Source organism: Centroberyx affinis, unplaced genomic scaffold, assembly GCF_046629955.1.
Source record: "Centroberyx affinis isolate AG114_WGS23_722 - 3 ecotype Tasmania unplaced genomic scaffold, CSIRO-AGI_Caff_v1 ptg001482l_1, whole genome shotgun sequence".
In the NCBI taxonomy this organism is placed as follows: Eukaryota; Metazoa; Chordata; class Actinopteri; order Beryciformes; family Berycidae; genus Centroberyx; species Centroberyx affinis.
In genome coordinates, this window is record NW_027279949.1 from 21,789 (window position 1) to 45,000 (window position 23,212).

Consider the following 23,212-nt stretch of genomic DNA (forward strand, 5'->3'; position numbering starts at 1 on the left):
TCTTTGTTTCCACATAAATTTTGTATTCCACTTCTGAATTCATAACAATAATCAGTCCCATTTTGCTGAAGTGTATTTATATTTGTGTATGTGTGTGTGTGTGTGTGTGTGTGTGTGTGTGTGTGTGTGTGTGTGTGTGGATATATTTGTTCATGTCTGTGTTTGTGTATGTGTTGAAATCTCCTATCCCTCCTCCTCCAGAAACGAGCTTGGTCTGGCCATAAGAGAGAGTGTAAGTGTCTGCGGAGCATCCTACCCAGAATTCCCACTGACTCAGTCCGTCTGGCTGCCAGAATCATCTTTGCTCTGGTATGTTTCTGGAGTCTCTCATTCTCTGCCTTTCTCTGTCTTTCTTTCTCTTTTTCTCTCAGTCTTTGATTTGATTTGATTTTTGGGCAGCATTTATTTAACAAAGTGGTCCCATTTAGATTAGAGCAGCAGCAGCAAGCATTGACAAACAACATACAACAATGTACATGAGCAAATAGAATCAAAATGGCATCTGGAGGCTATTTTTATAGCTGAGAGAATTATCTTTCCTTTGGCAGATTCTGGTTGGCTGTACATTATATTGCTGTTGTTTTGTGAAAACCTCATAACACTCAAATCTGGTGCTATTCATGTTTTCACTACAATTGAAGGATTACATGGTCCTCCCTGAGAAGAAAATCCTCTGACCTCTTGGCCTTATGAAACTTTTTCAAAAACTACTGGATAACTGTCTGGTAAAATACACTTTCATCAAGATAAAAACAAGGCTGTTTTTCTTAGTTCCTGAAAAGTTGACATTTTGGAGATACAAGGTTTTCACCCAACAGTTGCGATATGTTCCAGGGAGTGCAGCAGTCAAAATACTACAACAATAATAATACAGTAACAATGTATAATTATAGAGGAACAATAACTCTGTAAGAAAAATAATTATATGCTGAAGTAATTTCCCTCCTCTCCCTTTTCCTCTCTAGTTAACTCCATCTCAGAGCAGCAGTGAGGAGCTGTACACTTTAGAGGAGCATGAATCACGTAAGTCTCTCCTCCAAGTATGTGTGTGTGTGTGCGTGTGTGTTTTGTGTGTGTTTCGCAGGCCTGAGTACTATGCCAAATCAGAAGAGAAACAGTTGGTCTCGTCTGGCCTCTAGGGTTGTCGCGGTGGGTGGTGTTACCGGTGGCATACGGTCTTGGAGTCCACACCAGTGTTATTAGCCCCACACCGGGAATACCATCATTTTGTATTTTGTAAAATAAAAGCACATATTCAGAGATTCCATGTTCAAGTTAGGCTACTAAATGATAAATGGACATACTAAAAACATACTGATCACTAATATCTGATCACTAATGGCAGATTGACAGATTAGGATGAATAGGATTAATTAATTGTCCTTACCTAGTGACAGTAATGTGTCCAGTACAATCCAATGGTAGCCTAAAGAAGGGCAATATACCAGAATCTGCACTCACATTAACTCTCTGAATGTTGAGCAGTGTTATAAATCTCTGATTAAAAAGTGTTACCGTTTACAAATGCCGTTAACACACGTGAGTTTGGAGAGGAATTTTAAGTTTCACCTTCATCATAGTGATGCTGAGTTTGATAGCGCTTAGGCCCCCTAGTGGCGACAGGCGGTATAACCGGTATGGCCGGTGTTGAGGAGGGAAACAACACCGGTGTCAAAATGGCACCACCGTGACAACTCTACTGGCCTCCATGTCGTATTGCAGCTCTCTTCAGACATTGATGGATGGATGGATGGATGAATGCCTAGTGTTTTTATTTCTGAGTGTATCAGTGTCAGATCAGAGATAGAGACAGATAGAGATAGAGACAGGTAGATACTATGGCCCTCATTTACGAAACGAACGTACGACACGGTCGTACGTACGGTCATTTCCACGCAAAGCTCGGCATTTATCAATTTGGATGTGAGCGGAGGCTACGATCAAATCTCACGTCAAGTCTCAACTCATGTACGCAAGTTTTTGAGTCAGCGTGGACTTGCGGTGCAGCAGAGTAAATCTGGCTGAGTCGGAGAATTGTTATTAGACCATATATTTTGACTGGCATTTAAGCATATGCAGCCACATATTCATCACTTAAAAATATGTAGCCTATGGCAAAATATTCTATTTTGTAAAGGCCTACATCTACTATGTGTCATATAGCCTATCCCTAACATAAATAGGTGTTTTTCAAATGTTTGTTGCAAATGTTTGCAATTAACAGGGTTAACAGTTTTCTGGTGTAAGATTAATTTCTCTTTCATTTTGAGATAGCCTACTTGTTTGAGGTCTGACCATTTTTTCTTCACCTAAATGTAAAGAATTGCGATACAAGCTATTATATTAGGCTGCTATTATATATATATATATATATATAGGCTATACATATCACGGATGTATAAATGAAATATTCAAACCTCAGCTGGAGTTCGGTTGTCGACGGCAACACTGTTGACCGCAGCAGTGATTTCTTTCCATACTGCATTTTTCTGCCAAATAGAACTAATTGATTCAATTGGAATTGCGACGTTAGAGTTTCTATTTCGAGGTCGGAGAAGTTTCTCTTCTTGGACGTATTACGGATCTCCATGTCGTAAACTCTAGGGACGAGGCCTCTAAAACGATGATATTTAGGGGCGTGACGATTGTTTTCAGTCGCCACATTTATCAACACCCAATCATTCTTACGCTGTGATTGGCGAGATACGAACGTTTCATGAATCACACATAAACCCTGTCGTAAGATGATTTCTGCACTCGTTTCTACGTTAGACTGATAAACAAGGGCCTATATGTTCTAAGATGTTTTTTTCTTACAGACTTGAGTTCCATGTCAGAGCAGAAGAGGCAGGGTCTGTCCCAGCTGGCCTCCATGTTGCAGCTCTACCTACAGCAGGAAGCACCTCACCTTGCACAGGAAATGACATCAGCGCTGCCACCTTCCTGCCGAGAACCCCTCGGCCTGATCGCAAAGGTCAGCTAAATTCTCACACACACACACACACACACACACACTACAAACGCAAATGCGCACAGACTCACGCATAGATACACATACACACATGGCACACACATGCACATTCACACATACAAATACACAAACACAATCACTCACAAACATGCCTACAGATGCGCACACACACACACACACACACACACACACACACACAGACAGTCACAGGCAACTGTTAATTGCCTTTAGCATCCCCTGGTGCGTTTGGCTGTAACCCTAACATATGTCTAAGATCTTCCCAGCATCTGTGACTAGATCCTAGTGTTTGTATGTGTGTGTGTGTGTGTGTGTGTGTGTGTGTGTGTATATTCCCAGAACAACCTGAGGTCTTATTCTCTTAAAAGACACCAGCTGCTGTGATGAGAATCTAAACCGCAAATCATTATGTGTGCAAGGATGTGTTTGTCTGGATCTCACTCTACCTCATCTGGCTTGTGTGACTCCTTTCTGAGATTTCTGTGGTGTAATGTGTTTGGATTTCAACAAGTATGTGTGTGTGTGTGTGTGTGTGTGTGTGTGTGCGTGCGTGTGTGCGTTGTGGTTTTTCGGACCATCTCTGTGAGTGTATTCTGAGTGAGTAATAATTAGAAGCAGCCAGGTGAATGACCGAAGAGCGCCTTCATGGCTCCATAAACAAACATGAAAGTTGCAAATAAACAACATTCAGCAATAAACTTTGAGCAATATATAACAAGGATGGTCCACACTCAAATCTGCCTTTTGGTGTTCCAAACCAAAGCCAGTGTCAGGAATAAGTCTAGAGAGGAAAAGAAATAACAAAAAAAGGAAGATTTGTTTTATAATTTCCCAATTTTACAATTTAATTCTCTCTCTCTCTCTCTCTCTCTCTCTCTCTCTCTCTCTCTCTCTCGCACACATACTCTCACACACGCTCTCTCACACATGCACACACACACACACACACACACACACACACACACACACACACACACACACACACACACACACACACACACACACTATGAGTGCCTTTTAATCTACTTTCTGTGTGCGGGTGCCTGTGTGGGTGTCTTTGTATCCATGTTTGCATCATTTATTCAAAATGATCCTGGTATAATCATGGAGGTGGAATTCCAATGAGGAAGGGAGAAGGAGAGTCTAATGTCTGTACTTCTATGAGATGTGGAAGTAACTCTGTGTGTGTGTGTGTGTGTGTGTGTGTGTGTGTGTGGTTGGATTGTGCGGCTGTGAAAATTGGGAAGCTGCTGATTAAATGTGGTTCAAGATTCCAATGGGAATTCCGCTCCAGTCTGAGCGATGTGAAGAAAGGAAGAATATCGAGTGGATTAAAGAGATAGATGTGTGTGATGGGTGTGAGGAAAGAGAGAGGGGAACAGAGAGATAAAGGGAGGGGGAAAGAAAAGAGGAGAGCGCGAGAAATGATGATATATTGAATGGGGGAAATGAAAAAAGAGGAGGAAGGTATAGTAATAGAGATAGATTAAAAGAGAGCAGGGAAGATACAAGGCGGAGTAATATACAGTGAAAGTGCATCACTATATGAAATGTAAACAAAAATTGAAGATGGCTGGAGATAATACCCTCAACATGTTAGCAGCTTTATGAATGTCACTTGTTAAAAATTAATCTGTTAGTGTGTTTGCTCTCCAGTGCAGTCGCAAACAGCAGAGATTGTTTTCTCTATGATATCTCAGCCTTTCACAAGCAGAGAAGCAAGGGAATGGGGTTTTAATTATTTAGCAGTTCACATGATAGGATGCCATGCTTGTCTGCAACGTATTGACTTTCTCTACATCTAGAAAGACAGAAAGAGACACGTGGGAGGGGGATGAACGGTGGAGCGAGGGAGAGAATGGGAAGTTATGAAAAGGATAGAGGTTGGCTGATGGAGAGAGAGAGGAGACACAGAGGACAGATGAGAGGAGAGACGGAGATTGAGTTGGCTTGATGTTCTCAGAGTTGAATATGTGAGAGTTAACCAATTGATCTGCCGTGTGTGTGTGTGTGTCCGTGTGTGTGTGCTAGGGTTTAATATTTTTCCCGAAAATTAGACATTTTCTATCCCGGGAACAGAAGCACACTATCCCGGGAATCCCGGGAAATGGACTTGTTTTTAAGGTATAACTTCAGCTACAGTCAAAACGCATTGGTCATATTTCAAGCAACACTGAATGCAACAAGGAGAAATATGCATAAACCTATGGGTTCCCAACCTGACCACTTTAGTGTATTATTTGGTGGTAATAATTAATAATTATTAAGGCAAAAGAACGCCATTTATGTCAATCAACATTAGAAATGAACATAATATAAACTTTGCATGCAGCTTGAACTTCGCTATAGCTGCAAGGAATATGAAATGCCAAGTTCATTGCCTGTGATCTCGTCAAGATCATGTCTAATGCATTCTTGCAGCTTGTCATTGCTGACTGTGGCCTTGTGGAAGTACCTGGCAATCTTTCGGACCCGCTCCACGCTGCTGTACATTTCTTCTCTCACCCTGACCAGCTGATACCCATCTTCTTCCTCGTCCGCAGACTCGGTGCCACTGCCATCCTCCTCGTCTTTGCTCTCAGTTTGGCTGGCACAGGCAGTAAGCGGCTCCTCTGGGCGGTGGTACAGCACATCTGTGACAGCCAGGTGCACAGCATGCGTGTAACATAGCTGTTGCTCGGGCAGCACCAGTCTCCCGAACTTTACCATCACCGATGCTCCATCTGTAGTGCTGCAGACAATGTGGTCGTTCATGTTCAAGTTGAACCTTTGTTGCTGAGAGTCGACAAACTCTTTCACTCTCTCGGCTGGCATAGTTCCTTGAATCCTGATCACGCCGAGGTTCCGGTATGTCTCCAAACCATGCAGATTCACGCTCATGAATCTTTTGTTCTGAGAAGAAGTGTACTCATCAATAGTAAGAGAAAAGCGCGCACCACACTTCACCAAGTCTTGTAACTTCTCCGCCAGCTTGTCTTTTTCTCTCACTTGGTGTGAGATTTCGGATGGATTCTTTGGGAGATTATGGCCGTCTTTCTTCAGTGCTGCTCTGAGATAGGCGCATTTCGCCATACTGTTGAATGTAAATCCGTCATATGCTGCCATCTCTGCCGGTATTTCGCCCAGGGAAGTTTTTTTGGATAAAGTATGAATCCAGTGTTCTTGCACGCTTTGGTGGGCTTTCACTTGGAGTTTTGTCATGCTGAGATTCCAAATGTCGCAGCGAACCACTTGTTGTTGAACCTCCGGAACATTTTATCACTCGTTCACAGAGCACACACGTTGCATCTTCATTGTTTAATCTTCTGAAGTATTTCCACGCAAAGCTGGTGGCAGACATCGTGTTGTGTTAGCTTAGATGCTAGAGCCTACAACAGGTGAATTCGGTGGGCCAAAAGTTACCGTATTAACTGCGTTAACGGTCATGGCACAATCCCACAAGGTCAGAAGTGTATAGTAGAAAAAAACCATGGCGCTTTGTGTTTATTAATTACAATAAGCTTTCAGTGTGTTCCACCGGCGCACACAGTACATCTGTTGCATAAACTTAAAAACATGTCTTAAAACATATGTTTTAAGAAAGTAAACTGTAGGCCTACATATTTTCTAAATATAGGCCTATTCCAATATGTTCTAAATGTTTTAAAAAAAAAAAAATCCTGTTTTCCCGTTATTATATTTTTCGGGAAATGGAAAATGGTTTGGATGGGCATTCCCGGGAATCCCGTTTCCCGGGATTAAACCCTAGTATGTGCGTATAATGCTTGTCTATTACTCTGTGTGTGTAGCCTCAAGCAGGGTCATTCCTGTGCTGAGAGTGAAAACAATCACAATACTCACACATACCTATAGTCGTCAGCGTCCCATCCCACACACGCACACACACACACACACACACACACACACACGCACACACACACACACACACACACTCACACAACACTCACACACATATAGACTCACAAGGTATCTCCCTGGGGCTATACACCATATAATCCTATTATTGACGCCATAGAGCTACTGCTGGTGAAGTAACTTCAGTAATAGGCCGGTGCTGGACTGGTGTGTATTTGAAAATAGACTGTAGTGTTGATTTCAATTTAAATTCCTCCTCACACCAGCTCAAAACTCATAGACATCATGTCGAGGCTATTGCAGGCTCAAGGTTGCTCTCTTCTTCTCTCTCCTTGCCTCTTGCACTTTCTTTATTGCTCTTTCTTTCTCTCTGTTGCTCTTTTTCTCTTTCACTCTGTCTTGTCTTTCAAAATTTCTTGGTGTATATTACAATTTGTGTTTTTTGAAGTATATAAATATTTTTTTAATGTTATCACAAATGGAGAGAGCTCAATTTTATTGAATATGAATACGATGAAATTATTGTAAAAAGCCTGTTGTCAGTGTCTTGCAGATAACCCATATACTGCTGTCTCCTTTTCTACTGTAACCCTCTTGTGTGAGTGTGTGTGTGTGTATGCGTGTGTGCGTGTGTGTTTACAGTGTGTGCTGGTTTGTGAAGGGCGTTGTGGTCATTTGACACCTTTGACACTGCTAGCACTCTACCTCAGTGCAGAGTCTGAGGCATTCTTCAGTATCACAGGCCCATATAACACTATACAGTACAGGTAAATGATACCAAACACACGATGATGTCAGCATGTAGATGTAGGAAGTAAAGTGTGTGTAACTATCTGGCTAGCTCCTATAGACCTATACTGTATGTATACACAGCAACTGCTCCTGAATGCCAAAGGTACAGGGTGTGTGTAATGTTTGGTGATCTCATGGATGATTAGCTGTTATTGGACGGGACAAAGAGGTGACACAGAAAACACACACACACTTTCACACACTGATACTGTGACACACACACTTTTTAATGCAGATTACGCTGTTTGACACACACCGTGCATACCTTGACATTTATTCAGTATTTTTAAAAAAAACATATTCATGGTCTTCTTGTTATCTCTCCTTCTCTTTCTCTCTCAAGTCACATAGTTGTAGCCAGAGATTAATGTGGCTGTGGTTGTTTACGATGGGATGACATCTTCACATTGACTTGCTGTATAAGAGAGCTGGGACATTCACTGGGTCAATTCAGAACACACACACACACAAACACACAGTTTTGTTTTTAAGGATTTTTTTTGGGACATTTTCACCTTATTAGACAAATTGGAGAGAGACAGGAAAGAGAGGGGGATGACGTTTACATGATCATGTTTACATGAAACGCACCTTAGACCACTGAGCCACCAGGATGAACCCTGATTTGTTTGTAAACCACCTGTGGTAGCTTAGACAGTTTGCTAAAATTGCATTTCAGTATTTTATAGGGCTCATTAACAATTATAGTTAGATGCGGTTTAGTGCCCTATCTGGAAATAATCTTGATACAGCATCATGTGGAGCTACTTGGACTTCAAGTATGAATTTGGCTTGCTTGGATCCTGGTTTGTTTCTGTTTTTGCTCATATCGTTCTGTTAACCACAACACCATTTGAGTGCATTGAGTGCCCTGTTTGGACTCTGTAGGCTAGACACCATCACGTGAAGAGTGAAGCAACTCTCAGCTAATGCCACTGGTCTGAAACTAAATCAAGACTTGAAATAGTATTAGCACAGGCAACAGTGAATTCAGGAAAGCAGTCCCAAAGACAGCTGGTCCAGTCCCATTAATTGTTAAAAAAAAACACACACACACACACACACACACACACACAATGGCCTGGATCCAGGTGTAGCTTCAGCCTGAGTGATATGTGGTTCTGTTTTTAACCTAATATCCAGAGTGTTATTTTGAGGAGTGCCAATAGGGGGCACTGTGATCGCATGGACAGCAAGGAGCGGGGAAGTCTTTGATTCCACTGTCTCTCTCTCTTTCTCCCTCTTCCTGCAGTATTCTCTTGCTCTCTGTTTCTATAGACTTCTATTGTTTTCTGTGTCTCCAGTCTTTTCTGTTCCAATGTCAGTCTCCTCTTCCCCTCTCTCTCTTTTTGTTTCTCTCTCATTTGCTCTCCCTCTGCCTGTATCTCTCTACCCTTTCTGTCTCTGTAACTCTATCCATCTTTACATCTCTTCCTGTGTCTCTCTCTTCATTATCCTTCTTTATACAGGCAGCTCTTTCAGTCTTTTTTCTTCCCTCTCTCTTTCCCTCTCTCCCTCCTCTCCTCATGCTCTCTCTCTCTTTTTAATGGCTCAAGTACATAACAAATGAGGAGTTTATTATTGTGTACTTGGAATGCTCAGTGTGCTCAACAAAATAGGTCATTACCATGTGTGTGTTTATGGCTGTGTGTGTGTGTGTGGTCTGGTGCTTTACAATAGGGGAGTGTTTTATGCAAATAGCTACTCCTTCCCAAACACACTATTACTGTTATATACACACACACACACACACACACACACACAATTACAACAGCGGGGCTAGCAATGAAGTAATGCCACAGCATCATTACTGCTCTTAATATACCCTAGAGGAGCTCTGTGGGAGGGTGTGTGTGTTTGTGTGTGTGTGTGTATATTGCACAGTGTGTGTGCATGCAGTACCATGCAGGTATGTGCTACAGACAAACTGCAGTGGGGTTGAATGTCTGCATGAATGTGTCTGCGTGTGTGTGTGTGCATATACGCTCAGTGTCTGCACCGGTTCCGGTCCATTGTGTTGCTTGGGACTGCAGTGGTGTGTGTGTGTGTGTGTGTGTGTGTATTGGTCAGACTGCAGTGGTTTGTATGTGTGTGTGTGTGTGTGTGTGTGTGTGTGTGTTGGTCAGACTGCAGTGGTGCAATAAGCAGTGACAGATGAGATCTGGCCGCCCCACATTTTATTGCTTCCCCCAAGCAACTTCCTCTCTCTGGAGTGTGTGTGTGTGTGTGTGTGTGTGTGTTTGTATGTTTGTGTGTTTGTGTGCAATTACTTCCCTGTATGCAGTATGTGTGTGTGACTCTGTGTATTTCTACATGCACACGTGTTTGTCCGTGTATCCCTATATGTGTTTGTGTGTGTGTGTGTGTGTACATGCTTCACTCTATGGCTGTGTGTGCACGTACAAGCCTCTGTGTGTGTGTGAACTTATTGTTATGCTGCATCAGCCCTTGCTGCATGGAGACCCATTTCTCACACACACTCCTCGCATGACCGACATGTTACCCCATAAACACACACACACACACACACACACACACACACACACCCCTCCTATCTCCTCTAAACCTGTTCCTCTGTATCTTGTTCTCGCTCTCTCAGCCTCATTCCTTCACTCTGCTGCCCGTCACTTCTCTGTTCCTCATTCACTCCCAGGCCAAGTCTTGGTTCTCTTAGTTGAAATATTGGTTTTGTATAAGAATTCACACTGCCTACGGCAATATACCAGGCCTATACTAGCTTTTGAATTTTAAAAGTTTGAATTTTAATACCTGTAAAAAGAGAATGTCAGCAACCTGCCTCATTTACATCTGCAATAAGATGTTCATCATGTCTCTTTCAGTGTTTTTCCACTTGTGCATTCACCAAGACACATACACAGATGTTTAAGATAGAGGCAGACATGAAAAAAAAATTGAATGCTTAGTCGGTCTGGGGGAGAAAAATCAAATCTGTGACATTGCACAGTGACTTGCCTTGTTGACTGTGCTGCTCATCTCAGACTGAACGCTGCCTTTGTTTCAGATGACAGTGTTTTTCAGAGACTGGGTTGGGAGTCAAAGTTGGGCTGTACAAAAGATTTTGACAGGGAAGTTTTTGACTCTGAAATCCTAATTAAGTTGCACTGTCACAGTGTGTTCTCAAATCCCTGCTGTGTAAGACAATGTGGAATTGTTGGTATTAGGTTAATAGCCCAAATAACTACAGTAATCGAATGCAATCAGAAAACCAGTGTCAATGAAGTATGGCATGGTTAGAATATAGTAACATTATAATAATAATTAATACATATATATACATTTTTCAGAGGCGACCTGTTCAAAAATACCAGCGTCAAGACAAACAGAAGTTGCAAATGAACAAGATACTACAATGTACAAAAGACAAAACACAATCAGAATCAGATAAAAGTTAACTGCAAAGTCAATATTCACTAAAGGAAATGGCTCATATGATGATATAATGTTATGCGAGTGGACAGCGACAGAAACTCTCTTCTGTGAGGAATGGGTGGAGAGATGGAGGAGTAGAAGGTAGGAAAGACTGAAAAGAAGAAGAAAGTGAGGAAAAGAGAAAATTAATGAAGGGTGATAGAGTGACGGAGGGAGAGTGCATGAAAAATGGGGAAAGTGGAAAGGAAGGCAAAATCGGAGCGAAAGAGGGTTAGGTAAAGAATGAAAGCAGATGACAGGGAAAGTGAAATACGGGATGCAGAAAAGGAGGAAGCGTGGAAGAGGAGGGAAAGTGGAAGGGAAAAAAAGGAAGGGAAGGATAGAGGGATACAGCAGAGAAAGAGAGGGGGAGAACATAGTCTGCTCTCTATAAAAGGGTTGAAGTACCTGTATTTATGGTTCTGTGTATGAGGCTGTAACAGGGGCTCTTGGGAAACGCTCACACACACACACGCATACCTGATTTAACCATGCTGGAAGGAAGGAGACTCCCTATGGACAACTATGTTGTATATTGTTGTTTATTACCTATGTATGGAGACGATTTATCACAGATACACACACACACCTACCTGATGCCATGTATGAGAGCGGAACCAATAAATTTACACCCCTGCTGTAAATTGTTTTGGCTCCAATTACACAAGCAGACATGGGAGCGTTTGTGTGTAGGTGTAATTTTCTATGTGTGTCTATTCACACTCATTTTTGTTACAGTTATAATTTTCTTTGTTTGTCAGTGTGGGGATTGTCATATTATTGTGTGTATATGTGTGTGTAGGTGTAATGTTCTCTGTGTGTACATATCGGTGTTGTAGAGGTGTGCATGTGTATGGGTGTCTGAGTGTAACTTTCTGTTTGTGTGTGTGTGTGTGTGTAGGAGTAATTTATTCTCATGGCTTTCCTTTATATTTATGGGCCATCTGTTGAGCAGTTAAATGAGGAGCAGACACACTGGCTCCTACCTTATCAAATGGGAAAGTTATCACTCTCCAAATTTGTTACTTGGGAGAAAGAATCATTTGCAAAAGTCCAGCAAACTTTTTTCCGAAGGAAGGAAGGAAGGAAGGAAGGAAGGAAGGAAGGAAGGAAGGAAGGAAGGAAGGAAGGAAGGAAGGAAGGAAGGAAGGAAGGAAGGAAGGAAGGAAGGAAGGAAGGAAGGAAGGAAGGAAGGAAGGAAGGAAGGAAGGATTGCAGAAATGAAAGGATTAATGAGGAAAAGAAGTCAAGGAGCAAGGAACAAACAAAGAGAGGAAGGAAAGTGTGAGAGAGGGAAGAGTGTGTGTGTGTGTGTGTGTGTGTGTGTGTGTGTATGTGTGTGTGTGCGCCAGTATATTTGGCCCTCTTGTGCTAGTATGTTCCGGTATCTTCTCTTCGTGCTTGTGTGTGGGTGTGTGTTTGTGTGTGATGTGTGAAGTCATTACAATAATCCGCGTGTGTATGTGTTAGTATGTTCATCCTTATCTCTCTAACGTTTCCCTGGTCTGCCATTGTAGCTGGCAGTGCCATGGGCGCTACCTAATTAGCTTAGGCTTTGGGTAATCACACACACACACACACGCAGACACACACACACACAGACACAGCTTAGTGTAATGACTTTAAGTCCACCATGAATGCAGTCACTGACAGTATAATAGGCAGACAGAATAAAAACCATTTGTTTAATTGACTTAGAGCTCGGCTGCGTGTGTGTGGGCTCATGGGGAGACAGCAGAAGAGAGGAGGTGAAGAGGAGATAGGAGGAGAGGAGAGACGAAGTGATGGGAGATGAGGAGAGAAGAAGAGATAGGAGATGAGAAGAGGAGAGAAGAAGAGATAGGAGATGATGAGAGAAGAAGAGGGGAGATGAGGAGAGGAGAGAAGAAGAGATAGGTGATGAGGAGAGGAGAGAAGAAGAGATAGGAGATGAGGAGAGGAGAGAAGAAGAGATAGGAGATGATGAGAGAAGAAGAGAGAGGAGATGAGGAGAGGAGAGAAGAAGAGATAGGTGATGAGGAGAGGAGAGAAGAAGAGATAGGAGATGAGGAGAGAAGAAGAGATAGGAGATGAGGAGAGGAGAGAAGGGGACAGGAAGAGGTAGGAGATGAGGAGAGGAGAGAAGAAGAGATAGGAGATGAGGAGAGGAGAGAAAAAGAGATAGGAGATGAGGAGAGGAGAGAAGGGGAGAGGAAGAGATAGGAGATGATGAGAGAAGAAGAGATAGGAGATGAGGAGAGGAGAGAAAAAGATAGGAGATGAGGAGAGGAGAGAAGGGGACAGGAAGAGATAGGAGATGAGGAGAGGAGAGAAGAGATAGGAGATGAAGAGAGGAGAGAAGGGGACAGGAAGAGATAGGAGATGAGGGGAGAAGGGGAGTAAGTGTAAAGGAGCCGAGATGTGGAGATGGAGAGTGTTGAAATGAGGAGCAAGAGCAAAGAAAAGAGGAGAAAATGAGGAAGGGGTTGGATGGGGAAATCAGGAGAGGGCAGGCGAGGAAGAGTGGATGAAAATTTGAATAATTCTGAATACAAATGTAGATGTCATTGTTTTATTCTGAAAAGTGATTTGAGCAGTGTTGCTAGAGATTTGTGTGTGTGTGTTACTGTATAAATGCTTGTTTGTGTGTTTGCATGTATGTCCATATGCATCATGAGTCTCTTTCTGTGTGGTGTGTGTGTGTGTATGAGTTGGGGGGGTGGGGTTTGCTTAATGAGCAGCTCTTAGCTCCAGCTGTGACAGCCGCTGTCTCTCTCTTCTCTCCTTTATCCTCCCTCGCTTTTTTCCTCCTTTCTCTTCGATCGCACCAACATTTACAGTAATTACTGTCCTTTGGTGGTGGGGAGGGATGGAGGGCTCACGGCATACCAAGCCTAAAGTGTGTGTGTGTGTGTGTGTGTGTGTGTGTGTGTGTGTGTGTGTGTGTGTGTGTAGCTTGTATGTTTGGGTATCTTGTGTGCTTTGCTAAATGGCCTCCTGAGGACTGTTCCACAAAGCGAGATTACAGCTATGCCAGGCTTATTTCAGTAAACCAGGCTTATTTTCAGGGAATTTGGCTCCACAAAGCAGGTTTAATTGAGCTCCAGCTAAATTACCATGGAAACGTATCCTTCCAGACTAGCCTGGACCCGATCAAACTTATTTTCAAGCTTAGCTTCAACTCCGGCTTAACTGTTATAATCCTCCGACCCGACTTCAACTCTGCACTTTCTCCAAAGTTCTGCCCCAGTTATATTTTGGTTGATTTATCATTATCATGAGTTAGCTTTAATTGCAATGAAAATAAGTCTCATATTAATATGTTTTATCAGTTTAAGCCCTTCTGTTGTAGATTTAGTTCTGTGTTAAGGGTCATTGTCATGCTGTGTGACTCAACTTATGTTAAGTTTCAGATCACAAACAGTTGGCATTCATTGTTCCCTCAGTGATTGCGAGCTGTCCAGACTCTGAGGCAGCACAGATGCCCCAAGCCATGATGCTCCCTTTACTGTGCTTCACAGTTGGGATGAGGCTTTTGTGTTGGTATCCAGTGTTTTCCTCAAAGTACAGCATTGTGTCTTTTTGCCAAAAATGTCAACTTTTGCCTCATTAGTCCGCAGAACATTGTGGCAGTCGTGTTGTGGAACAGCCAGGTGGTCTTTGGCAAACATTAGATGGGCAGCAGTGAATTTTTTTTTTTGAGAGAAGTGGTTTCCTCTGTTGTATCCTTCCATGAACAGCACTCCAATTCAGTGCTTTTCTTACTGTGGACTCTTGAACACAGACATTAGCAAGTGCAAGAGATATCCGCAAATCCATACTTGTTACCCTAGAGTTCTCTGTCACCTCCTTGGACATTGGACGCTCCTGTAGTGACCTTTGCAGGAACCCCAGGCCTGCATGGGGAGAGTAGTAACAGTGTTGAATTTCTTCCTTTTGTTCCATTTATCTACCTGACTGTTGATTGATGGAGGCCCAAGTCTTTACAGATGCTTTTGTTGCAGTTTTCAGGTTTATTCTGAGGTCCTCCGAAATCTTTTTTCATCAGGGCATGTTTCACTTCAAAAGATCTCTGTTGTGAAGATCAGACTGTTGGTATCAAAACATTGTGGGTTTATAATAAAGCAGGCGACCACTAATCCGTATCTGAATGTCATCACATTGGTTGGGATACATGACCCAATTTACCCCATTTTGTAGAAATCATTATCCTAGAGGTTCACATACTTTTATCGTCCTCGGCTGTGAATGCTTAAACAATGTCTTAAGACATGAAAAGAACAATTGTTTATGTGTTATTTGTTTATTCAGACTGTGTTTATTATTACTTAGATGAAGATCAGACTACATTTAGGGGCAATTATGGAAGACAGGAATGCACATAATCAAAGGGTTCTTTCTTTCTTTCTTTCTTTCTTCAAACTTTCTCACAACAGTACAAACACATCCACATTTACATGTATCATTCATTTACTTTGGTGTTTCCTCTATCTTTACAAATATCTTTGTGTAAGTAGCATTGCCTGCTTGATATAGAGGCTAGGTTTGAATGAACTGATGTTCATTTGGTTAGTGGATTGGATTTACACTACAGGAAAGCAAGCAATTAAAGAGGAAATTTCAACACACATCAAATTTTCATAGATATTGGTGAACATGCTGTGTGGCCTAGTGGTTAAAAGACACTGTCATGTAATTGAAAGTTCACAGGTTTGATCCTTGCAGCATCTCTGTTGAAGTGTCCCAGAGCAGACACTGAACACCCTACCTGCTCCCTCACCCTCCTGTCTGCTCACCTGGGTAAGAGCATCAGCTAAATGCTTAAAAATTAGACCTAAGCTTTCATTCTAGATGGTGAGCGTATGCCTACGTGAAGACTGTCTTTAATAAGTAATAAATAAATTAAAGCATCAAATATAAAACTGCCTGGATCTCAAAGTGTGGATGTTTTCTCTTCTTTCTGTGGACTTTATTGTACCTTAGTAAAGTTCGGCTGGCTGGAAAATGGATGATGATTCTCCAGAATCACAATAAAAGACATTTTATTGTGATTCAGTACACACGAGCACAACTGCTGATGCCAGATGGAGCCTTGATGCTAATAGAGGTGCGCTGGAGGTGGAGGGAAGGAACACACAGCAAGTGAATTGACAGCTAAAGAGACATGTGTGCAGATCAGTGAACATAATGATGAGGTTCACAGAAAAAATGGGAGCATGTCAGCCTTATCTTGATTTGCTAAACGCTAATAGAACAATGTGCCTGGAGAAGGGGGGTGTGTGAGAGAAGCATCCTGATTGATGTTGTCTGGCCTCATTGCCCTTCCCATAGTGCAAAAACATCTTAATCTACTCTCTCAAACATCTCTCTCTCTACATTTCAAAATCTACTCTTGCCAGTTAAAAATAATAAGAAGAAAGAAAATTAGGGCAGGGTCAAGTGCAGAGCCACAGAAAAGCAAAAGAGCTGGTAGGGAATCAGTGTCTTGCTCAGGACACTTCATCAGGACGGATGCTTGCCAAAACAGTTTGTAAATACCTAGATTTCCCCTCACCATCTTTAGACACTCTGTGGATCAGCGAGTTAAAAGCACCCAGGTGACATCACAGGTTGAAGCCCAGCTCATGGCCGATCTCAAATGTAACGCCCACCCCCCCCCACCCTCGCTCCCAGTCTTCTTGTCTATCTCTGCTGTTCGTTATCAAGTTAAGCAAAGATGCCGTGAATGTTATCTTTTGAAAAAAGAAACCCAAGCCTGTAAAGTATCCAGCTAAAGAATGCTTACCCATCAACCCCTTTGTTAGCCATCCTGAATATAAATGAGTTTCCCCAGAGTTGGTTCCCTCTCTCTGCCTTGCTTATCGCTGCCTCTCATCTGTCTCTCATCTCTGTCTCTCTGTCTCCACACAGCCCTTCTCAACCACAGCCAAGCGCTAAACCCTTCAGTTCCATGCAAGGCCAGTGCAGACACACCTCACTGACTTTCAAGTTCTCAGTACACAGCTATATGTGTGTGTGTGTGTGTGTTTGTGAGATCTGCTGTATGTGTTTGCCATCTTTTGGAGTGCAAATGTGCCAACAAAACTTGGAAACCCCAAAAGTGGCCAATTTTCTGCACCTCATTAGAGAGGGGGTTATTTTTAGAGTCAGGGTGTTTGTGTACATGCATGTGCTTGTCTCTAGGTGGGTGTGTGTGTGTGTGTGTGTGTGTGTGTGTGTGTGTGTATAAACTAAAATGTTATCCTGCCGTGGTTGGGGAGATTCCAGTTCAGGAAGTTGCATTTAGTTGTTGTGGTTCCTGTATTCTCATTTTTCATGGACATTCACGCTGTGCTTCCTCTTGTTAAACATCAACAGCTCATCAAGAAAACAAATACGACTGTGTGAGTACAGACACACACACACACACGCACACACACACACACACACACACAAACTCTCCATTATCGAATTTCCCCACCTCCTGCCCACAGAAACAAAGACAAAAATTTGTTACTGTAGTAAATAATTATTATAGTAAACAATATTGTTGTCATCCAAATATTAACAACGGCTGACTAACAATGACAGTAATGATGCATGCAATTACAACTACAGAAGCCAAATGTTAGCTATTGATAGTGCTACAATAGTGTAATTATTCCTTGCTGAAAGATCGAAAGATAGCTACTTGGGGAGAAGGGAGGGAGACAGAGAAAGAGAGAGGGATAGACACGCACACACACACACACACACACACACACACACACATGCGCGCACGCACACACACACACATGTACACACACAGCCTGAGTGTGGAATCTTGTGGAATCTGCACACGTTTGCTATTTTCTGTGGTGTCAAACAATTTGTCATCCTGACTGGTCACTATCTCTTTCTCCTTCCTTTCTCTCTTCTCTTCTCTTCTCTTCTCTTCTCTTCTCTTCTCTTCTCTGTATGTTTTGTTTTTGGATGTTGTTTTCCATGCTAGTCGGTGTGTGTGCTGTATTGTGTTTTGTGTGTTTTGAGCATGAATGTAAAAGCATGATTTTCCGTTTGTGTACTTTATGTTTGTGCATGTATGTTTATGTCTATATATTGTGGTGTGTGTGTATGTGTCACAGTAGTTGAACTCGCCAGATAAAGGTCAGACACACACACACACACACACACACACACACACACACACACACATATATACAGCTCTCCACTTGGCTCAACTCCCATTGGTCAGTGACTAGTGTTACCATGGTGATGTACAGTGACTGTTAACGATCAGACTGTTATTGTAGGCAGTGATGAAGTCCTCTTTTTTCTTTCTTTCTTACTCTCTCCCTCGCTCTCTTTGTCTTTTAATTTACACTCTTTCCCTTGCTCACTTCCTCCCTCTCTGTGTCTCTGATGTGGACAAGGGGATAGGTGTGCCATTAAATTCATATGCCATTAAATTGTGTCTCTCCCTCTCTTATCTGTATATATGTGTGTGTGTGAGTGTGTACGGGACTTTTGCCTCCCTACATCTGGTCCTCAATTTAAAGGATAATATTAAATTGAAAGATTCACACCTACTCAGATATATTTGCATGTCTGTGTAGATTCATTTTAGTCATCCTGGTATTAAAATGCCCCCAAAAAAACCCATTAGAAACAAAAAAAAATAATTAAGAGTTGAAAAGTCCAGTGGATTTTGTTTCTAATTTGTTTTTGTTTTTTTGGACTCTATATTTGCATCTTTTAGAGTGAATATGCCGAAGTGCAAGTGCAGCTCAAGCAAGGTGAAGGATGATTTTGAGGAGGAGACTTGATAAATGTTGGTAGTTTTAATAAAAGTTATATCAAAAGTATCATAGTTTACATGAATTTAAAATTCAACAGGTATTGACTGGCCTAGTTAGCCTGACTTACCAAAAGCCTCAGCGGGGGTGTGTGTAGTAGAGTATACAGTAGGAAGAGAGGAATTCTGCATTATCAACACCATTCTGTCACATATGGGTACTGGGGATTGGGTGTGTGTATGCAAATTAGCATCAATGCTTGTGTGTTCATATACGTATAAGCTTTGTTATCGGTGTGTGAATGAATGTTTTGGTATTTGTCTGAATGAGTTTCCGTGTGTGTGTGTGTGTGTGTGTGTGTTGGTGTGAGATAGTGTGTTTCTATTGATCTAATCTGGCAGAGCAGTTTTAGTCTTGTCAGCAGTTTTTGTGACCCAAAGCGAGAAGGATGACAGAGAGAGAGGAATGGAAAGTAGCAGGGGGGGGGGAGAGAGGTGGGAGAGATGGATGGAGAGGAGGAGAGGAAGTGCATGGATAGGGTTTGAACTACGGTGGAGGATGGAAGGAGCAAAAGCGTGCGGGAGGTGAAGACTGTGATAGGTCTAGACCATTTCAAATTATTTTATGCATAATTGTTATATGCACTGAATGTACAAAATATTAGGGGCATCCTCCTGATATGAAGTTGCAGCCCCTTTTGCACAATCCACATTAATTGTCTCAAGGTTTCAAAATCTTCTGGAACTCGTCTGCTTCTCTTTACATCTCCTCCTTTGTGATTGGTATAGATTTAATAAGGAAAATCAATAAGCGATAATGGCTTCTATCTGGATTCACCTCCATCGGTGTACTTCATGAAAAGAGTGTCCCTAATATTGTGTGCATTCAGTGTAGATTCATGGTTTTTGACAAAAATTGCTGTTTTTAAGCAAATTCATGCTAAGGTTGGCTTACAAAAGACTGCATAAAATTTAGTACAATCAATGCATTTTATAACCATAAACACAACAAGAATACTCTTTCACTGTACAGGCGAAATTCAAAAGCCAAGAATTGGTTCTCTGTAACCTACCTTACCTTACCTTACCTTACCTCGCACAGGTGACCCAGAGTTCAGGGGTCAAAGGTTACAGGGACAGGTGGCCAGACAGTTACTAGCAGTAAACTATAACCTCAGGTATACAAGTCTGTGTTCAATTATGTACATGCCAGCCTAGCTAATATACTTAAATTTGGTGCTTTTTCCTTTCTTACTCTGATACAGTACATCTATCTCAAGTGACTGAAAGCAAATGCATTCAGGCTGCCACCATGACTGCAAACTGCTGTGTGTGCAAATATGACTGTATATGACTACGTTATGATGATGCTCAGACATAATGTGGGTATCAGTATATCACCTGTTTTAGTTGTGTAAAACCAGAGAAGTAGAATAATATCATGAACAATACCGTTTCTACTCTAGGTTATGTGTCTGTTCACATCCAATACTGCTAGGGCTGTGCAAAAAAATCGATACAGCTGAGTATTGCAATATTTTTTTCCATGATACTGTATCGATTTTCCAGCCCCTCGTATCGATACATTATAAAATTATTCATGTTTTAAACGGATTTAAAATGTCCTTAAATTTCCCTCAAATCCCTTTGAATTAAATCGTTTTGACTCAGTTTGTCCGCTGAGTTATCAATATAATGTGATGTACATATTGGACTACCCAGGTGGTACACAGCAAGTTGTATTTTCAGCTCTATTTTTAAATTTTCAGTAAATTATGTAGAGTATTGCAATGTATCGCAATATGTATCGTATCGCAATGTATCGTGATACAATCGTATCGTGACCCATGTATCGTGATACATATCGTATCGTGAGGTCCTTGCCAATACCCAGCCTTAAATACTGCCCACTTTTCTAACATAAAGTCTAACCTTTGGGAAATGGAAGAAAAAGCTACCACAAAGCAAGAAAAAAATCAAGTATGAGGAAAAGTTTATTTTCTACAGGTCCCATCTCCATATTGTAGCTTTCATACATCCAATATAGACCCACATTAATACTAACAAAATGACCAAAGTGTTTCTACAGTTCTCACTTAAAAGAGAAATCCAGATGGTCGCTTGCGAACTGTTTTATTGACTGTGATTAACAGTCTCTTGAGGCCAAAGGAATAAAAAAAATACATTGTTCCTTTTGGCTCAACACTGGATGTTTTGTCACTGCAGGTTGACACATCATCTGAAGTCAGGCAGGAACAGTAGGTTCCTAAAGTTCAAAGCTCTGTTACACTGGCAGGTCAGTATTGTTGGGCTCAGCAGCTCACAGGCACATGCATTTTCCTGCCAGTGGTGTTTGAAAGGAGAGGTGGAACATAGCACATATTGGGCTACGCAGAGTCTGTCACCAAAAAGAGGTTGACCGTTCAATGTGAGTTTTTTTCTCCTGTTCTGCATTTATTCATTTTTCATTCCACCTTGTACAAAAACAACAAACAAATGCCACAGTGATAGAGCAATCTCTGTGTTTCACCCCTCAGTTAGGAGCGGCTAAAGGGGGGTTCAGGCTTAATATTAAGGCTCTTCCTGGAACTGCCCTCAGGTGAAGATGAGGGGAGGAGGGAGGAACACACACACACACACACACACACACACACACACACACACACACACAGGTCCCAGTGGGCCAGTAGATCTAACATAGTGTAATTACAATGGGAAGCTCCTTTAATTGACTCTTACTGTTAACCCCCTGAGTCTGCTGTGTGTGTGTGTGTGTGTGTGTGTGTGTGTGTGAGAGAGAGAGAGAGAGAGAGAGAATCTGCCCCTAGAAGAAGGTTCCAAACCTTGCCTCCATCCTGTTTGAAATGCTTCAACAAACGGCTTCAGTGCCATCTTCATCATCAACTCCTTCATTCCATGTTGCCAATCTACAGCAATTAGAAAAAGCCTGTCTGAAATGTTTTGGGTATTTGTGTAATGCAGCTTTCCTTTTCTTTAAGGTATATAGTTTGTTTTTACTTCTTCAAGGAGGCAATGTTTTCACTGTTTTGTGTGTGTTTGTCTGTCCGTCCGTCAGTCTATTAGCAGGATATCTCAAAAAGTTGGGCACGGATTTGCACAAAACTTGGTATGAAGGTTGGTTATGGGCCAAGGGAGAACTGATTAACTATTCATTTCCATTGGCAAAAAGGGGTAGTGGTGGTGGGCGTGGTCTTCCACAAAAAGGTGCATTTTTGTGCATTTCAGAACGGATTCACTTAATATCACAACTTTGACAAAAGGTTGTGCAGGGAAGAACCACTGGGTCATGCCTTCTTACGCCTTCTTAGTTTTTGTAATGTCTCTGGGTCAAGCCTTGCAGGGTGTTGTCAGAAATGGTGCAGGTCTGTGCTCTACTGAGCACATTTTCTAATGTATAGCTGTCTTTTTTTTTTTGCTACTTCAGGTTTGATTTCCATCTTCTCTGCTAAAGCTAATGGCAAATAATGAGCAATGAACAGCACATTTCAGTTCCAGAAGATTTTTTTATTTCCAAAACACTTCATATCTGGAATCAAAATCTAAACATGCTTACATCAGTAAAAAAAATATCAATGTTGAGTTATTTTTTCATGTCATTTACCTAAAAGCAGGGGGCTGCCTGGCAGAGGAAACATAGCATCATCATGTGTCTGTCTTTGTGTGTGTGTGTGTGTGTGTGTGTGTGTGTGTGTGTGTGTGTGTGTGTGTGTGTGTGTGTGTGTGTGTGTGTGTGTGTGTGTGTGTGTGTTCCATCTTGTGCATACTGGTGTGTGTTCCATCTTGTGCATACTGGTGTGTGTTGATGTTTCTGCCCTCACGTTGTGATCGATGGAGGTGATAGGCTGACGGTTGGGTCACCCCTTCAGGCAATTTGTGTGTGTGTGTGTGTGTGTGTGTGTGTGTGCTTGTTTGTGTGTTTGCGAGTTCATGTCTGTATGTGCATATGTTCTTGTCAGTTGTGTTGAATAGTGTGTTGTGTGTGCTTACAGGCATATGAGTGTGTATGCACATTCATCAGTTGTGTGTATTTTGTGTGTGTGTGTGTGTGTCTTCTGAAATGTCTTTAGCTTCAGGCTGCATGTAATCCAATTCTAACACACAAGGCACAGATGTCTCATAATGATCACCGCACGGATATTGACTGATGGGTCTGTGTGAGAGAGAGTGACATGACTGAGAGAGAGAGAAAGGGTTTACTATGTATATGTGTATATATACCATTTCTCATACAATGTGCTCCCTTGCACAGAACACACACACACACACACACACACACACACACACACACAGAGTGCAGTATTGTCCTTGTGAGTCAAGGACATCTCCTAGTTTCACAGGTGAGGGAACACAGACTATTTCTGGCAAGGAGGAGAGGCAGGGAGGGAGAGAGGAGG

General features: G+C 42.0%; 1 protein-coding gene across 1 annotated transcript in view; it reads left to right on the forward strand.

Annotated features, from left to right (window-relative positions):
* smyd3 (SET and MYND domain containing 3) overlaps window positions 1-23,212 on the forward strand; it is a 98,533-nt gene that overhangs the window by 19,701 nt on the left and 55,620 nt on the right. Inside the window, exons 3-5 of the mRNA XM_071526948.1 lie at window positions 202-309; window positions 966-1,023; window positions 2,820-2,974. Of these exons, the coding sequence (XP_071383049.1) occupies window positions 202-309; window positions 966-1,023; window positions 2,820-2,974 (321 nt within the window). The remainder of the gene's footprint in view (window positions 1-201; window positions 310-965; window positions 1,024-2,819; window positions 2,975-23,212) is intronic.